The sequence below is a fragment of the Pongo pygmaeus genome, chromosome 3 (assembly GCF_028885625.2).
Source record: "Pongo pygmaeus isolate AG05252 chromosome 3, NHGRI_mPonPyg2-v2.0_pri, whole genome shotgun sequence".
NCBI lineage: Eukaryota > Metazoa > Chordata > Mammalia > Primates > Hominidae > Pongo > Pongo pygmaeus.
Window position 1 is genome coordinate 95,005,761 of NC_072376.2, and position 19,814 is coordinate 95,025,574.

The 19,814-nt window shown below is 43.4% G+C and overlaps 1 protein-coding gene across 2 annotated transcripts in view; it reads right to left on the reverse strand.

Annotated features, from left to right (window-relative positions):
- The window catches only part of SCD5 (stearoyl-CoA desaturase 5), a 169,523-nt gene that overhangs the window by 68,644 nt on the left and 81,065 nt on the right, over positions 1-19,814 (reverse strand). For both annotated transcript variants that reach the window (XM_054485933.2, XM_054485934.2), the window contains exon 2: positions 7,284-7,414. In XM_054485933.2, coding sequence (XP_054341908.1) covers positions 7,284-7,414 — 131 coding nt within the window. The remainder of the gene's footprint in view (positions 1-7,283; positions 7,415-19,814) is intronic.

Sequence of the window (19,814 nt, forward strand, 5' to 3'; positions counted from 1 at the left end):
GAAATGCTGTGGAAGGAGACAATGTGAGGCATGATGTGCAAATCACCTTCCAAAATCACACCAGGAAAACCTGTCAGGGCATCTGGGTCAGGACCACTTCTGCTGCTGCCTGTTTACATGGAGGAGAAAACCAACCACACCCACCCATCTTGAAAGGAAGAAGGCAAACCTGTTTCTGATGTGCAGAAGAAAAGTTGTGCATCTGAAGCTTAGGCTCATGGCTAGGAAAGGTGGCAACACTGAAACAGGATTTCTGAAGGGAGACTTAGAACCCACAGAGAGCCACATAAGGTTAAGGATTCCTGAGCTGCACTACAGTTCTGGTGTTTTGTTCTCTTCTACACAACCGCCACTGCATGCTGCTGCTAACAGCATGAGCTGTACTTGAGGGTGCTGCCTCACATACAAGTCTCCCTCCTTGACATGCACACCCCACAGAGACCTAGCCTTGGGGGATGGTCTATTACCCTGAACCAGGCACAAACTCTTTGGGGTCTCCTGACCGTGGTCTGAGGCTTACTCAAGCCATGGAAATGCATGATGCCATGTCACTCCCTGCCTAAGACCTGGCAGTGCCTTCCCGTGATATGTAGAACAATATCTGAACTCTGCCTGACAGAACCCTGCACTGATGTGGCCCCCATCCCCCACTATGGCCTTGCACTCACATGGACCAGCCACGCTGGCCATCTTTCTGCTCCTTGAACACAGCATCCTTGTTCCCGCTTTTGCTTTGACTCCTCCCTCTGGATGCTCTTCCTCTACCCTCCTCTCCTTCAGGTCTCAGCACTAATGCCACCTCCTCAGCAAGGTCTTCTCTGACCACACTTTGTAAAGATGCCCCACCTTGGGCCTCTACGTGATGTTACTCTGTTTAATTCTTTATATCCTTCTCTCTCTGAATACATTTGTTTGTTCATTTGCTCACATGTTCATTTGCTGTCTCTCCTACTGTAATATACACGTTATGAGGACAGGGACCTTGTCTGTCTTGTTCTCCTGTGCCTGGAACAATGCTTAACACATGTGTTTGCTGAATGAAAGGATAAATGTGCATTTGGACACTGGGAGAGGCATTAGAGCAGGGGTCTGCAACCCCCGGGCCACGGACTGGTATGAGAATCTAACGATGAATGTTATGTATTTGAATCATCTTAAAACCATCCCACCACCCTGCCATCTATGGAAAAATTGCCTTCCATGAAACTGGTCCCTAGTGCCATAAAGGCTGAGGACTACTGCATTACAGCACAGCAGTAAGAGGGTGACTTCTGGAGTCCAGATGCTTACATTTAAACCCTTCTTCTGTCACATAAAACTGTCACATAAATCCAAATGTCCTTGGATAGGTTACATAACCACTTTTCTGTTTTCTCACCTATCAAATGAGGAAAATAATAGTACCTACTTTGTAGGGGCATTATCAATGTTGTTTTTTTTTTTTTGAGACGGAGTCTTGCTCTGTCGCCCAGGCTGGAGTGCAGTGGCACAATCTCAACTCACTGCAACCTCTGCCTCCCAGGTTCAAGCTATTCTCATGTCTCAGCCTCCCAAGCAGCTGGGACTACAGGCACCCGCCAGCATGCCTGGCTAATTTTGTTTTTTGTTTTTTGGTTTTTTTTTTGAGACTGTTTCAGTCTTGTTCCCCAGGCTGGAGTGCAATGGTGCAATGGCTCATGCCTGTAATCCCAGCACTTTGTTATTTTATTTTATTTTTTTGAGATGGAGTCTCGCTCTGTCACCAGGCTAAAGTGCAGTGGCACGATCTCAGCTTACTGCAACCTCCATCTCCCAGGTTCAAGCGATTCTCCTGCCTCAGCCTCCCAAGTAGCTGGGACTACAGGTGTGCGCCACCACGCCTGGCTAATTTTTCTATTTTTAGTAGACATGGGGTTTCACCATGTTGGCCAGGATGGTCTCAATCCCTTGACCCCATAATCTGCCCGCCTCGGCCTCCCAAAGTGCTGGGATTATAGGTGTGAGCCACCGCGCCTGGCCCAATCCCAGCACTTTGGAAGGCCAAGGCAGGTGGATCACTTGAGGCCAGGAGTTTGAGACCAGCCTGGCCAACATGGTGAAACCTTATCTTTACTAAAAATGCAAAAATAAGCTGGGTGTGGTGGTGTGCACCTGTAATCCCAGCTACTTGGGTGGCTCAGGCATGAGAATCTCTTGAACCTGGGAGGCAGAGGTTGCAGTGAGTCGAGATCATACCACTGCACTCCAGCATGTGCAACAGAGTGGGACTCCATCTCAAAAAAGATAAAAAAGAAAAAGAAAATATTTAAGTAATAATGGCTGAGAATTTTCTGAATTAATGACAAGCACCAAACCATAAATCCAGGAAACTCAGAAAACTCCAAGCAGGATACATACCAAAAAAACCTACACTTAGGGTTTACACCATGCCTGGCTAATACTTAGGTATTATCATATTCAAACTGCAGAAAATCAAACACAAAGAGAAAATCTTGAAAGAAGCCAGAGTGGAAAAATTCCCTCCTTACCTATAAAGGAGTGAGGAGAAGAATTATACCAGGTTTCTCTTCAGAAACCATGCAAGCAAGAAGAGAGTGAAATAAAATATTTAAGTGTTGAAAGAGAAAAATCCACCCACCTAGAATTCTGTACTCAGCAAAATTACTCTTCGAAAATGAAGTAGAAATAAAGACTTTCTCAAGCTGGGTGTGGTGCTATGTGCCTGTAGTCCTAGTTACTAGGGAGGCTGAGGTGGGAGGCGCACTTAAGCCCAGGAGTTCAAGGCTGCAGTGAGCCATGATTGCTCCACTGCACTCCAGCCTGGGTGACAGAGTGAGACCCTGTCTCTAAAAAAAAAAAAAAGACATTCTCAGACAAACCAAAATTGAGGGAGTTTGTCACCAGTATACTTGCCTTGCAAAAAATGGTAAAAGGAGTTCTTCAGAGAGAAGAAAAATTATATCAGAAACCCGGATCTACATAAGTGAAGGTAAAATAGAAACTTTTATTATTCTTATTCTTAATCTAACACATAACAATTTGTTCAAAATAAGAATAGTAACAATTTGTTTAGTGATTATAGCTTATGGATATGTAAAATGAATGACAACAGTGTCATAAAACACAGGAGGAAGAAATTGGGAATACACTGTTAGAAGGTCCTTGCGCTACTGCAGGAACTATTATGAAGTGGTATAGTGTTATTTGAAAGTGAGTTTAAATTAGTTGTAAATGTATATTGCAAATTCTAGGGCAATCCATAAAAATTTTTTAAAAAGAAGTATAATTGTTACGTTAAGAGAGGAGAGAAAAAATAGACTTATACAAAATGGTCCATTAAAACCACATAAAAATAGAAAAAGAGTAGGATACACAAATAAAAAGTAAGAAAAAGAGCAGCAAATGGAAAACAGAAACTTGGTAGATATTGATCCAACTATATCAATAATTGATAACTTGGTAGATATTAGTCCAACTATATCAATAATTACTTTAAGTGTGAATGGTCTAAATATACCAATTAAAAGAGACTGTCAGAGAGGATTAAAAAAAAAAAAAACAAGACTCAACTCTATGTTGTTTAGAAATCATGCTGTACGACAGCACATAAGAATATCCAATGGGTGGCCTGAATCGGGAGAGTGGGGTTTCAGTCTGTCTATCCGCTAATTAGCTGTGTGAACTTCGAGAAGTCACTGGTATTCTGTTTACTCCTCTGTAAAATAGGAGAATTTAAGCTAAATCCCTTTAGTTCTCTTCCAGCTCTCAACCCAATGCCTCATTACCATGACTTGATGAGGAAATATGAGCCATGAGGGAGCAGGTGCTTTTGGTTGGACTGGGTCTGTGAGAGACCCAGATGTAGCCAGCAGGAGCAGATGCATGAGCGTGACAGCACAAATCCGAATCCTGGCTCTTGCTTGTGCAAACTTAACTCTTGGAGAACAGGAATCTCTCACCTGGGTCCATCTTTGACTTGGAGCAAATTATAAGGAAGTTGCAAGCAGTCTTTAGGTTGACTTCATCCTACTGGCAAGGTAGGAGGATAGACCAGAGAGGAACTCAGGGGATCTTTGCTGAATACAAGGGTTCAGGTTCAGAGGGGACAGAGGATTTTATAGCTCCTTATCAGGCATTCCTGCCCCCATCATCATCTTTTTTTTTTTTTTTTTTTTTTTTTTTTGGTGAGATGGAGTCTCACTCTGTCACCCAGGCTGGAGTGCAGTGGTGTGATCTCATCTCACTGCAACCTCTGCCTCCCGAATTCAAGTGACTCTCCTGTCTCAGCCTCCCAAGTAGCTGGGACTACAGGCATGCACCACCATGCCCGGCTAATTTTTGTATTTTTAGTAGAGACGGGGTTTTGCCATGTTGGCCAGGCTGCTCTCGAACTCCTGATCTCAGGTGACCCACTCGCCTCGGTCTCCCAAAGTGCTGGGATTACAGGCATGAGCCACCACGCCCAGCCCATCATCATTTTTTTAGACTAAAAGTATCTCCACCTTTCCTACTATTGCCCCTCAGCCCCATACATACATCTTCTATAGAAGAAAAAGGAGTTTAAAATGTTTAAGTCTCAACTTGAAGAACACTGTTCTTAATGCTCAAGGTCTTGTTTGTAGCATCTAACAAAAGCCCTGCTGATCCCAAACAGAGACAGCTATGGCATGACTTGTGCATTTTGGCCAACGGCATGACCATTCTGGTGAAGGAGAGAAGAGAGAGAATCTTTGAAACTATCTTTAAAAACCCATGGATTATCAAAGGGAAACTATATCAATGACTGCACTAAGTCAGGGTTGTAAGTCACCATCCTACACTGGCAGATCATAGCATTTTTTCACTTCCCCAGGTTGTTCTCCTCATAGGGTTAAGTGGTTTAAATAAACTGTTCTAGACACTGACTAGGTTCTAGTTCTGTTCTAGTTCTCTCCCACTGACACAGTTCTGCATGTTATGGAAACTGGCCCTAATCTGATCTTACAGAGGTACCTTCCACCTAGGTCTAAGTGACATTGTTATAAAACCCCAGGTCCATGAAACACTGAAATTTCCACTGGGAAACTTTGGGGATTCTAATATCCTACTAGACAGAAAAACTCCATGAAGGCGAGGCTTGTGACTCTTTGCTCATTGTTATTCTCACTGTGCCTTCTCAGTGCCTGCCACATAGTAGGTGCTCAATAAGTATTTGTTGAATGAATTTAAAAAATCCACTACAAATGTGGGCCTTGAAAAAGTATGCATAGTTCAAATTTGATGGTTTCTAAAACTACATTTTAAAGCTGTTCATTTATTTTTTTATTTACCTAACAATCATTAATTGTTTTCTATATGACAGACATTAACATACAGAAACCAATTAAACAATATATCAATTCTCATAAAAGAGAAGGGGAGAACAATATTCACCAAGTGCTACTATAAGCTTGGTACTTTTTATTCATTATTTTATCTTCCCAGCAACTCTGTAAGGCAAATATTATTATCCTCCCCTTGCAGATAAAGGAACTGATACTTGCAGAAAGGCTCACATCTAGCAAATGGCAGAGCCAAGAATTTATTCTAGGACCTGGGTACTTCCATCTACAGTGTACTTTCTCCCTAAAATAAATTTAAAATCACAGTCTAATATTCTGTTATGTGGTGTTTTGTTAAGAAAACTTAGGTTTTCAAATTTTGAGTTATAAACAAATAGTTTCATGAGAAAAAAAAAATCAGAGTTTTAGGTTTCAGCTACAAGTTATTTATCTTCGAAAAAGAGTCCAATAATAGAAATGTTTTATAACTACATGAGTGTGTCATTGGAGGCTATAAAGAAAGGACTGCTTGAACACAAGAAATGAAAATTATCAAATTAGGTCCTCAATGTCATCTAAGACCTAAGTCAATTATTGTTTTGAAAGCACAACACTGAAATAAGATGGTTGAAGTCAAAATAAAGTGCAGCATAGTTCACACTGCCAGTGGTGAACAAATGAACATGGAACCAGGAAGCTGCCAACTGCTCCCTTATGCTTAATAGCTTATTTCCTAGGACCTCAGTACTAACACCTGACTGTGCTTGAATTACAAGCAGTATATATACACACCACCAATTGTGTTTCCTAATTGACCTATTGTGTTATATCCTATTTACCTTATGAAAAGTCAAACTGTATGAGAGATGCCTAAAATAAGGAAATGAATTCTGAGCTACAAGAGCACTTGGAGAAATATTCCACATCAGGTTGTCTCGTAGGAGTGGAAGGCCCATGGCAGAGGTGGCCACATGAGCTGTGTGTCTGAGGGCCACAGGGAAGCTCCTGGGTCACTCGTTTCCCTGGACTCTAGAGCACTTTTCGCAATCACCATTCCTTCCCAATGAGTGAAAATGCACAGTGTCCGGAATCATCTACACTCATATGTGGGCAGAAATTCTGAAAACAAGTTGTTCTCACTCAGATTAGGAATTGGGAAAACAGAGATCCATGACCAAACCAAAAGTACCCAAGGAAAGTACCCAAGGAGGTGGGGAATGGTCTAGGACTGGAATAGTCTTAAAGAATATGACCCAATCCTAGCGCAGTGATGACCATCTCTTACATTTTTATAGCTCCTTGCAGTTTTCACTGATTTTATAACAACCCTGAGAATGAAGGTTTGTTCTTATTTTTACAGATAAAGAAACTGAAGTTGAGGAAGTGATTCACAGCTAGCACCCATCAGAGTAAAATCCCTGCGTCTTCAAACTTCAGATGGAATAGTCTTTCCACCATGACCTCGCAGGACAACCTCGGGACTAGGTTTTGTAAGAGCAATGACTTGGAGTCAGGCTGGCCTGCATTCGCCTAGCCCTGAATGTACTGTTTTTTAGGCATATGATTTGGGCAGGTTCTTTAACCTCACTGAACCTCATTCTCCTCATCTGTAAAATGGAGACACATGTAACATCTAACTCACAGGGCTACTGTGCGGATCAAATACTATATGCATACCAGTGTGCTTATCACAGAACTTGGCCCCTGGTTAGGGCTGGACAAATGTTGAGGCTTTCAGGGTATGTTCACAGCATGGGCTCTGGATAGAGGAGTCTCCTATCCCCTCAGTAGTTCAGCATGCCTTAGGGCACAAAACCCCCCAGGGGACATTTTACTGTATCTAAAAGCTACAAAGAGATAAAAACTTGGGACAGACTGGGAGTGCTTGGGGCCTGAACACTGAGTCTAGGACGGGGGTGGAGGGGTGTCAGCCCATCTTTCCCCTCCTCCCATACTGCCATCTGCACTGGGTCTCCCAACACAGAGAGGACCCTCCATCCTCACCTGGAAAGCCATGGAGTTGGCGACAGCCAGAAATATCCTCAGAGGCAGCTTGGCCCTGTAGGACCTGTGGCTCCACAAGCGATGGGCACCAGCTGTCACACCCAGAGCAGCCAGGAGGAAGCAGAAGTAGGCTGCAAGACACAAGCAGGGACAACGTCAACAATGGTCCCTGAGCTTTCAAACATCCCCCATGCTTTTTCTCTCCTGAACAGGGACACACGTGAAACGGTGTCAGGGGAGAAATCTGCAACATGAAGAATCAATAACTTGAGAGGAGGCAGCCTTTTTATTGATTTGTAGCATCCCAGTACCATGCATCAGCAGAGAACTTTCTTCAGCAAACCTTGACCTTTGAATATCTTTCCCTACAGCAAATCTTTTATTTGCTAGTGTTTCTTGCCAGTCTTGATGCAAAGTCACAACCACGTCAATGTACATTCACAATTCAATTTCACACGTACACACTCGGCAAGGCAGAGATTGAGCTCTACATCACCTCTTAATTGGCACCCATGACAGGGTGAGTGTTATGTGAAGAGCATATTTCTAAGTGGCAGTGCCCATTATTGGTGTCAATAAACATATTTAAAGAGAGCACAATATTACATCTTCCAGAAGTGTTTGACTGATCTTGATCTCAATCTATATTTATTTGGTTCTAAAAACAAGATTTACCCTTAACTCTAAGAATAAGCGGTCCCTGAATACAAGCGGTTTTCATGAACATGACAAATCATTCCTTACTTGAAAGGTTAAAAGCAAAAAACAAACAACAATCTGCCCACAAATCACAGAAAGCAGCAGTAAATAAAAAGCTCTGGCCTCCTTTGTTATTGTAATTTAACCTTGGTCATGAGTCCATGAAACGGACAGTCATTTTCCTTGTCATCCCTGGCCTTCTTATCCCTATTAACATTTTTTTTTTCAACTATCAAGTAGTCAGGGAACAAGTAAAATCTAGAATGGAAAAATTCAATGTGATTCTATTTTGCCAGTAGGCTGGACCTTGGGTGCAATAAAATTAATTCCAAGACTCCACGAAAAACATTGGCTAAAAAAGGATCACTCTAATCCACATTTCCCAGTCAGGCCTTTACCACAGACATTGTCTTGTCCTTTTGGGAATCTCCGATAATTTAGGGATCACTTGCACGGTTGTCTGTCTATCCCTATGGCACCGACAATGGTTCACAGCAGCGCCTGTACTGTGCAGTAGTGGCTGTCGGTTTCCCATGGTCCTTCTAACAACTGGATTTGGCCATGTGACCTGGCCCTGACCTAGTATAGTGCCCTGTCTTCCTGGACATGAGAATAAACACCTGAGCCAATCCTTTTCCCTCTTCTGGCTCAAAGCCTAAGCTGGGGTTTACCAAAGATTACATATTACCAAGCTGAGAAAACCTGATTACAATAGCAAATCTTGAGGCCAAGAAAGTGAGACATGAAGACAATGAAGATGCCCACAAGAGCTAAACCTGCCTTGAGCCACTGGTTGCTGACCTAGGAGGTCTGTCATTCTTCTTTTGATCCTGGGAGCCTCCACAGTATGCCCTAGTTACCAGAGCCAACAGACTTCACTTCCTTGCTTAATCTAGCTTGCACTGGATTTCTGACACTTAAATTCTGCTGAAGCTCTTGGGAGGAAACCAACCCTCTGGTCATGACCCAAATGAGGAAAAACCACAAAAACCCTGGGCTGAATGTGACGATTCATGGGCTATCCCATTAACAGGATTCAGTTTTCCTATTTTGACAGTGCTAATTCTCTGTTCTTAATTTCTCTTCTATGATCTTTGTGGAGACTCATATTCAAACAAGTGTTCAGATGGATGCTTAGTAGCTGCCTCTGAGGTAATGAAATATTCAGACACAGAACTGGTGACTTTGAGGAGATAAAAGGAGTAATGGGTAATGCCAAATACTTTACCAAGTAGCTCATACCTCACAGAGAAAGGTACTAAATCAATAGAAACCAGAATCACAAGATGACAGAATTGTAAGCAACAAACAAGTATGGCAGTCTGGATGCAAACAAGAGTCACTGATTCTGGTTAGCTCAAGCCAAAAACAAAACCAAAAGCAGGAATTAAAAAATATACGGAGCAGCCTAGAGAACTCACGGACGGTCCTGCAGGACAGGTTACTATGCCACCTCCAAGATGGTCCATGTGCTCCCCACCTTCTGGCATGCAAGGCCTTGTGTAGTCTCTTCCCTATTAGTAACTTGCTTCTAACCAAGAGAATATAGCAATATTGAGGGAATATCAGTTCCATGATTAGTTTACAAAAGATTGTGACTTCTGTTTTGCTAGCAGATTCTCTCTTGAGCTGGCTTTGATAAAGCAAGCTGCCATGTTGGAGAGGCCCATGTGGCAAAGAATTGAGGATTCTTCCAGCCAACAGCCAGTAAGGAAATGAGGCCCCCAGTCCAACAGCCCTCAAGGAACCAAATCCTACCAACAACTACATGAGTGAGCTTGGAAGCAGATCCTTCCTCAGTCAAGCCTTCAGGCAACATTGTAGCCCTGACCAACACACTGCAGCCTCTTGGGAGATCTTGGGGCAGAGGATCCAGCTAAGCTGCACCTGGACTCCTGTCCCACAAAAACTGTAAGAAAATAAATATGTTTTGTTTTACACTGCTAAATTTGGGGGTAATTTGTTATGCAACAATAGATAACTTGAATACAAAACATAAGCAGGAACCTTTCATTCATGGAAGAAAGGCATATCTTAAATCCTGATTGCAGAATAGTTTATAATCTATAGGGAAAGTAAACAGGCTGGTGTTGCATGGGGTAGGGGGTGGAGGCAAGGGGAAGAAGGGAGTGACTGCTAATGGGTTCTATAAATAAAAATGTTTTAAAATTTATTTTAGGGACAGTTGCACAATTCTGCAAATATACTAAAAACAAATGACTTGTATACATTAAATAGGTGAGTTATACAGTATGAGTTATAGCTCAAAAATCCATTATTTAAAGAAACAATTACTAAATTCCCATTGGATTTTGTTATTATATATATTTTCTTACTGTAAAATAAAATAGACCCGTCCCAAAACAGAAGAAAGCAATCAAAAACCAACCATTGGCCTACGATGCTCCCATGGGCATCACCACCCTTGGATACTTGCCACCACCAGACATGTGTCATAACTTGGACCCTTGAATCTTCTACAGAGGCCAAGAAGAGCCTCTGCTTGACCCTACACCTATGCCTGAAGCTATCAAGACCACCCAGGATTCCAAGGCAGAGGTACCTTGTTGCCCATGCTTGGACCACAAGCCCAAGCTCTAGCAGCCAGGGATGGGAAGAAGCAAAGTCCAGAGCTCCTTTGGCTTCTGTGTGGAAGGCACAACCTCCTATCTGTCCTGATGTCCCTATTTGGTACACTGTTTTGATAATGATTGTAGTGACCCCCTCCTGACTATGACAGAGAACAGTCCTAGAGGGATGCTAAAAAGCAAAAAGTAAAACTCCCTTAATCCTGGACCTGATCAGAGAAAGAGATGGACAGCCCCCTTCAAGAGCCATCCCTGAGTGCTCGACAGAAGCAAGCACTTGGCAGAGCTCTCTAACCCTCGCTTATAATCTGTATCTCTATAGCATCAGAGTGAACATTAATAAATAATAATAATAATAGCTACCATTGACTGAGAGCTTTCTATGTGCCAGGCCCTCTTTAAGTACTTTATACATAGTAACTCATTTAATACTCACCACAAAGGGGTAGGTACCATTATGATCTCCATCTTATAGATGAAGAAAACTTGACAGTGATAGAGCCAGGATACAATCTAAGGCAGGAAGAGCCCACATCTAAATGCCTCTGCTGATTGCCTGTGCCCTGGAAGCAGAGTTCATCCTAGCAAGAGGAACTTGAATGAATCACATCCTTTTAGCCAGCTCAAAACAAAAGCTGAAAGCCAAAACTCTGGTTTTCCTTTCTGCCCTTCCAAGTTACTCCCTTGCCTGTAATACCTACACCATCATTCTGCATCCCATTCAGCCTTGGCTTGTCATAAACATGAGTGCCAGGAGAGCCGAGACTTTATGAGACAGTTTTATTAAGCTGCTATTTTGTACCAGCCACTGAGCTCAGAACTGGGAGTTTAACAGGAGTTTGAAAAGTAAGTTACTTGCTATATAATGACAAAGTATGGAAAGTGCTACAGAGCAAATGAACAGAATAATATAAGAGAGATCAAAAAGTGGATAATTTAGTTTGGGGGACCAAAGAAGACTCTGCAGAAGAAGCAAGAATTTAGGCTAACACTTAAAAGATAGGAAGTCAACTGAGCAAGGTTCAGAGGAGGCAAGATCAGGCAGAGGGACTCACAGATGCAAAGCCCTGAGGTTGGAAAAGAGGATCCACGGATGGAAGGAAACATCAAACACAAACTTATCATTTGTTCCAGCAATTCCACTTCTAGATGTTTACCCAAAAGAATTGAGAGCAGTGATAGGACTCAAACAGATACAGATACTTATATATCCATGTTCATAGCAGTATTATTCACAATAGCAAGAAGGCAGAAATAATCCAAGTGTCCATCAACAGGTGAGGAACATCCCTGCCTAACAGAAAGCGAGAAGGGAGTGGAGACTCACTGACGGCCTGCCCTGGGCTGTCACTTTACCAATGTACCTAATTTTCCTGTTTTACTCCTATGAGGTAGATATCATAATTTCCATTTTACAGATTTGCAAAACTGAGACCCAGAGACATTAAATAAATGCCTTGGGACCTCCAAGTGATAAAGCCAGAACTCCAACACCAGATCAGTCCAACCCCAAGCCCTTTCAGGCAAGTGCAGTGGTTCTCCACTCTGGCTGTGCATTACAGTCACCTGAGATCTTAAACATCTGACTGCATCAGAAATGGGGGCCAGACAGCAGGCATCTCTCTCTCGGCAGATGATTCTGATGCAAAACCAGGGCTGAGAAACTCCTGCCTCATAAGGCACACCCTCTCTTAGACACCATGTGGCCCCACCCTCTCGATTTACAAACAGAGAGATGAGATCCAGAGAGCACTGCTCTCTGGAACCCACCACCAGATGCTGACTCTCCATGGGGCCTCAGTAAATGCAAAGTGACCCTCAGATCAGGAGACAATGTCATCCTTTCATGTGAACTCAGCGGCCTGTTCACACTCCACCTGCCCCACCTCCCCACCAGCTCCCTTTGATGGTGGGAGCTGCCCCCTAGGCTCTCAGCTGCAGAGTCTTTGATATCTGGGTGCTGGGCTGTGGCTCAGGGTGTGCAATGGGGAGCTGTTTTTCCCCAGAGAACTGAGGAGAGGAGGGGGAAGCCAACAGAGGGTAAAGCCTTCTTGGGAGAGGGTGACTCCTGGAGTGAGGAGGGGGAACATGGAAGAAGGCACTGTACTTTGATGTCTGCTTTTCCAGTCAGCTCCAGTGTTTCGAAAGTCAGTTCTGGGCTCTGGCCAATTAGTGACTGTTTCTCCTCTCTAGTCCTTCCCAGGTTCTGAAGATAGATAGGGAAAGGCCTACAGCCCCATTGATGGAGAGGGAGAGGGAGGGAGGGAGGGAGAGAGAGAGAGAGAAGGAGAGAGGGAGAAGGAAAGGAAAATGAGAGAGAGAAAACGAGACAAAGAGAGAAAATGAGGCAGAGAGAGAGAGAAGCGCATATATGTAGTGCTCAGCAATACAGCATGAGAGAGAGAGAGAGAAGCACATATATGTAGTGCTCAGCAATACAGCATCATGGCTAAAATGGCCCTGGGACTGAATCCCTGTTAAATCACTTATCACTGTGACAATTTCTCTAAAGCTTGGTTTCTTCATGTGTAAAGTAGGGAAAATAGTACCTGCCTCCTGGGTTTGTTGTAAAGATTAAAAGAGGTACTGCATGCAAAATTGGAACCGTGCCTGGCAAGCAGTAACCACTGGCACATATTATTGCCCCATGCATGAATGCCATGCTCTGTTTCTGAAAAGATCCCCTCCCTGATAACCCCCTCTGAAGACACCCACACTTTTCATCACTATAAACTTGTGGTTCTGATGAGGAGGCAGAGATTTTGCCTCCCCTCCCCACTCTGACCCCCTACATTTGGCAATGTTTTGAGACATTATTGGGTGTTGCAACCCAAAACTTGAAGGGTGTTACTGGCATCTAGTGGGTGGAAGCCAGGTATGCTGCTTAGCATCCCACAATGCACGGAAGCTGCCTCTGTACAGAATATCCAGGATGGCGCGGTGGCTTATGCCTGTAATCCCAGCACTTTGGAAGGCCAAGGCGGGTGGATTACCTGAGCTCAGGAATTTGAGACCAGCCTGGATGACAAGGCAAAACACTGTATCTACAAAAAATTAGCCAGGCGTGGTAGCACGCGCCTGTAGTTCCAGCTACTTGTGGGGCTTAGGTAGGAAGATCACTTGAGCCCAGGAGGTGGAGGCTGCAGTGAGCCAGGATCTCACCACTGTTCTCCAGCCTGGGTGATAAAGTAAGACCTTGTCTTAAAAAAAAAAAAAAAAATCCAGCCCTAAATGTCAAACATGTCAATAGTGACAAGGTAGAGAATCTCTAAATTCTTAGGAAAGCTCTTCTTGAAACCAAGCCTTGTTCATTCTCTGGGTTTGACTGCACCTGTCCTTGCTTCTTCATGCCTCTCTAGTTTCATGGGGAGCTGTAGGAGCAGGAGTAATTTATTTCTGATATTATTTCATAAACAAGCTGGAAACAAAGGACTATGGTGTGAGATTAATAGCATCACTGATTCTCACATTTTCATGTGCCCTATAATAACAAGAGCTACCATTGACTGAGAGCTTTCTATGTGCCAGGCTCTCTTTAAGCACGTTATACACAGTAACTCATTTAATACTCACCACAAGTGTAGGGAGTAGGTGCCATTATGATCTCCATCTTATAGATGAAGAAAACTTGACAGTGATAGAGCCAGGATACAATCTAAGGCAGGGGATCTTAGTAAAGTGCAGATGCAGATGCAGGACCCCAGCCCAAGAGATTCTGATTCAATAGGTCTGGGGAGGGACCAACTAACATATATATATATTTATATTTATATTTATATTTATATAAATATATATATATATATTTTTTTTTTTTGAGACGAAGTCTCGCTCTGTCACCCAGGCTCCGCCCAGGCTGGAGTGCAATGGCGCAATCTCGGCTTATTGCAACCTCTGCCTCCCAGGTTCAAGCCATTCTCTTGCCCCAGGCTCCTGAGTAGCTGGAATTACAGGCGTGTGCCATCACGCCTGGCTAATTTTTGTATTTTTAGTAGAGACTGGGTTTCACCATGTTGGCCAGGCTAGTCTCGAACTTCTGACCTTGTGAGCTGCCCGCCTTGGCCTCCAAAAGTGCTAGGATTACAGGCGTGAGCCACTACACCTGGCCTCAACTTGTATTTCTAATGAGCTTGTGGCAGGTGCTGCTGCTGCTGGCCCACAGTCCCTGAGTGTTTCTCTGACCAGCCAGATCAGAGAGACAGAGAGAATGAATGTGTGTGTATGTGTGTGCAAGCGCACGTGTGTGTGTCTGATAAAGGGCTGCCAGTGACAGGGCAAGGACCTCTATGGCTACTTATCTCATGGAATAGCACCACAAAGAACCTCAATTAAATCTTACATCTTCCCTTGAAAAGTTTGGGTATACAAGGTTCAAGATTCAGAGGTGATTTCCACGTAGGTACTATTTCAACAATTCTTTCAAAATCAGAACATTTTCAAGGGCGTTGGAGACTGCAAGCTGAGAAGCAAAGGGTTTCTTCTTACTATTAAAACCTTCTAAATTCTATTATACTTACAATAACTGGCAGCTCCTCTCTGCCATCTACCTCCCTCCACTAAGACACCATCTATTGTGCTGCATATGAGCTGCAGAAAGATATGTTCTCTCATCCCACAGCATGAATCTTTAAGCAACTGCCCACATCTAGGAAGATTAAATGACAAGGGGATAGAACAGGAGAGAGAGAGGATATATTTCATGCCTTTTATAGTTACTGCTTATTTTCCTCAAGTGTCCTTCCTGCCTTGGGTTAGGTCCATTTACACGGTTGTAACATACTGGGCAACTGCTACTTTTCCTGGTTGATTTACAGCTTTTATAGCAATAAGCATGAAAGTCATAGCAGATCACTAAGAAACACAACATTATAGCATACGTTGTTACTACTCTGCTACTGCACCACACAGTTTGTAATTCAAACAAAAAAGAAGGCAAGAGTTTGGATCGTTCCAGGACTTCATTCAGTATATACATGGCTCACTTCAGACAGGCACTCCTGTTAAATGCTCCGTTGCCCTCTGTGTTGACCAATACAGCAATCGTCACGTTGTTATTAAATAAGGAATTATTGGTCCAGTGCTATCTGCCCTTACTGAAACATCATCTCCAGGAGAGCAGGGATTGTGTCTGTCTGTCTTTCCATGTATTCTCAGCTGGCATCTGTGCAACTAACTCAACCAGAGAAAAATACTCAACCACGTTGATTGGTCTCACTTTAAAATCATGACCACTAACCTTAATTGGGCTTTAATATTACCCAGCAACCATATTACATTTCCCTGATCCATATGCGGTCCCTCTCTCCTAAACATTGACCTCATACCAGCTCCAATCACTTCACCCCTGACACCTCCCTGCCCTACTCACCTGATAACTTTGCTTCTGATTTCAGTAAGAATATCAGAACTTCCCCAGGCTCCGCCACCTCTACCTACCATTCAGCATCTGAGCCTGGGAACTCTATGATCGCTACATGACTGCACATGGCCAAGCCACTCTCTCTTTAAGTCTGGCCCTTCCCTTGTGCATCGTATCCACTCATCCTACCCATACATTACTCAGAAATTCTTGTCTGTATCATCAACACCGCCCCACATACTTACATTATTCCCACAGCCTAAAGCCATGCTGTTACTTCTCTTATGTTAAAAAGCAAAATTTAAAAACCTCTCTTGACCCCACTTCCCCACCTGGATCCTATTCCATTTCCCTATTCCCCTTTCCAGTGAAACTTACTGAATATTGTCTCTAATCACTGGTTGCAGTTCTCTTCCCATTCTCTCTTAAACCCACTCAATCAGGTTTTGGTCTTTCTCCCCTCATAGCTGCCCCCAATCAAAACTGCTCTTATCCAGGTCCAGACAAGACAGGTGTAGTCCCTTTACTCATAGGCAGTCTCTAGGTAAACACTGAACAAATCATTTTTGGGTGACAGGGACTCTGAAAGAGAGACCCAGGTACTACAGGAGCACCTGAAGCATGAGCTCATGAAGGAGGGACTGCTGTGAGCAAGGCATGGAGGTGTGAAGGCTGTGTGTGTTCAAGCAGGAGCAAGTGGTTTGGTTTGGCTCCAGGGCGGGGGGCTCTGGGGGTAAAATGAAGGCAGTAAAACAGCAAGGAGTCAGGTCTGCAAGGGACCCATATAGGTTGAGCATCCCTAATCTGAAAATCTGAAATGTTCTAAAATTTGAAATTTTCTGAGCACCCACATGATGCTCAAAGGAAATGCTCACTGGAGCATTTTAGATTTCAGATTTTTGAACTAGGGATGTTCAACCACTAAGTATATGGCAAATATTCCAAAATCTGAAAAAATATAAAATCTAAAACACTTCTGAACCCAAGCAGTTTGGATAAGGGATACTCAACCTGTATATAGCTAGAGAGATAGAACTGATCTTGAGAACAATAAGATACCATAAAGAATTTCATGTGAGGCTAGGCGCAGTGGCTCACACCTGTTATCCCAGCACTTCGGGAGGCTGAGGCAGGCAGATCTCTTGAGGTCAGGAGTTCGAGACCAGCCTGGCCAACATGATGAAACCCCGCCTCTACTAAAAATGCAAAAATTAGCCGGGTGTGGTGGCACACGCCTGTAATCCCAGCTACTTGGGAGGCTGAGGCACGAGAATTGCTTGAACCCAGGAGGCAGAGGTTGCAGTGCACTAAGATCATGCCACTGTACTGCAGCCTGGGTGACAGAGTGAGACTTCGTCTGAAAAAAAAAAAAAAATCATGTGATCAGATTTAGAACGATAGATCTGAAGGCTGTGGAAGATGGGTGATAATGAGCGGAAATGGAAGACGTTGGGCTGAGTATTCTCCACGCACCCCTGAGTATTCTCCACACACCCTCCCTTCTCATGCTGCTCTGTGCCCCAGGAGGCCGGCCTATGCTGAACCGATGGGCTTCCTCTGGCTTCTATCTGGGTTATTTTCAGCATCCAGAGCCTAGATTAGGAACTGGAAGGCCCTTGACAAGTTACTTATCACTCTGGGCCTCAATTTCCTCATTAATAAAAAAAAATAACGGTGTCCCAAACACCATTCTGGCGCCAGGCTACCTGTATCATAATTATCTGAGGAGCTTTAAAATACATACATATATTCTAGAACCTCATACTGACAAGACAGGGGTCATAACTCTGGCTTATACCTTCATGCCTTGGTGTGGGAAATGAGGTCTCATGAAGGAAAAGAGATGCACTGATAAGAGGAAAAACTTGATGACCAGAAAGTTAAGAACTCTTAGTTGTCACAGGATGATGCTGACAGCCTAGCTCTCGACCAACAACATGTAAAACAAGATGACTAAACTGAATGGTTTGGGGAAGGGAGAAGAAAGGTGTTTTCTTTTGTTTTTAAGAAAATGACAAAGACTAAGGCTGTTCTGCTTCCAGTCCACTTTTGAAAATGTTTGGCAACTGGTACTTGTGGCCACATTCAAGTATTAGGAGAGCTATATTTGGAGCTGTCGATTGTGTAATATTTTACCAAAAAAAGGTCAATGTTATCATTTTTTTTGATCTGCTAATATTTGTTCAGTACAATGATACCAAGGCAAGCTCTTGAGAAAAAACTATTCGATAGCATAAACTAGTTCAGCCTGACAGCGTTCCACGATTTCCCCTGTGGCTTCTTCCTCTCTTCTTCGAAGCCTCTTCCTTTCGGTCAAATAACACAAAGCTTCTCTTTTGGGTGTCGGGGAGATCTTTTACTAGGCATGGGAATCAAAGCTCCCTGGAAGAACTCACGGAGAATGTCAGCTCCTTCCACACAGAAGGGAGGGAGCTCACAGGGAATCTGGAACTGCCCCTCTGCCATTTCCTAGCTGGGGTGATACCAACTTACTGTCTCTTAGTCTCAGTTCTCTTATCTGTAAACAAACAAACAAAAGACTACATCAAAGTGTTGTTGGGGGACTTAAGTGAAAATACATACAGTCAGCCCTCATTATCCATGGGTTCCACATCTGTGGATTCACCTGCGGATTCAACTGTGGGCTGAAAATATTTGAGGAAGAAGGCTGGGCGTGGTGGCTCATGTCTGTAATCCCAGCACTTTGGGAGGCCGAGGCGGGCAGATCACTTGAAGTCAGGAGTTCGAGACCAGCCTGGCCAACATGGTGAAACCCCGTCTCTACTAAAATTACGAAAATTAGCCAGGCATGGTGGCACACGCCTGTAATCCCAGCTACTCAGGAGGCTGAGGCAGGAGAATCACTTGAACCTCAGAGGCAGAGGATGCAGTGAGCCGAGATTGTACCACTGCACTCCACCCTGGGCAACAGAGCTAGACTCAGTCTCAAGAAAAAAAAAAAGAAAGAAAGAAAGAAAGAAAATACTCGAGGAAGCAAAATGGATGGTTATGTCTGCACTAAATATGCACAGGCCTTTTTTTCCTGTCATTATTCCCTGAACAATATACTATAACAACTACTTACATAGCATTTACATTGTTTTGGGTATTATAAGTAATCTAGAGATGATTTAAAGTATATGGGAGGATGTGCAAGGGTTATATGCAAATACTATGCCATTTCATATAAGGGACTCAAGCATCTGTGAATTTTAGTATCCATGGAGGGTTCCTGGAACCAACCCCCTACAGATACTGAAGGATCACTGTACAGGGTATTTAGCATATAACAATACTTCAATAAATATTACTGCAAACACTATTATTTTTATTACTAGGCAGACATTGCAAGGTTGAGGCTGGGTGGCCAGGAAGCAGAGGCTCTAGGGAAAAGATGACCCAGATCTCAACACAGACTTTTTTTTTTAACCTGGTCCTCAGACTGCTCAGGTTCTCTGAGGTGAAATGGGGAAGAGCAAACACATCCATTGTTTCTGATTCAGGATAACTCCCATCACAACCTTTCTCTCTCCATCTTATGCAACTATCAAAATCACAATTAGGGATAATTGAGAACAAAGTGAGTAATTTACTGTACTATGGACACATTGAATTTCCTTTTCACTAATTATTCAGTTTTTATTTTATCTTGGGCAGTAAGTTTGTGTGTGTTAGAGGAAGATGTGCATACATCTTATATTACTATAGGTATATGCATGCTCATTAATATCTCTGCCTATAAATAGGAAACTAATATCAAAAATGCTGGTCCTTTGGCCTGGTGCGGTGGCTCACGCCTGTAATCCCAGCACTTTGGGAGGCCGAGGGAGGCAGATCACTTGAGGTCAGGAGTTTGAGACCAGCCTGGCAAACATGGTGAAACCCCAT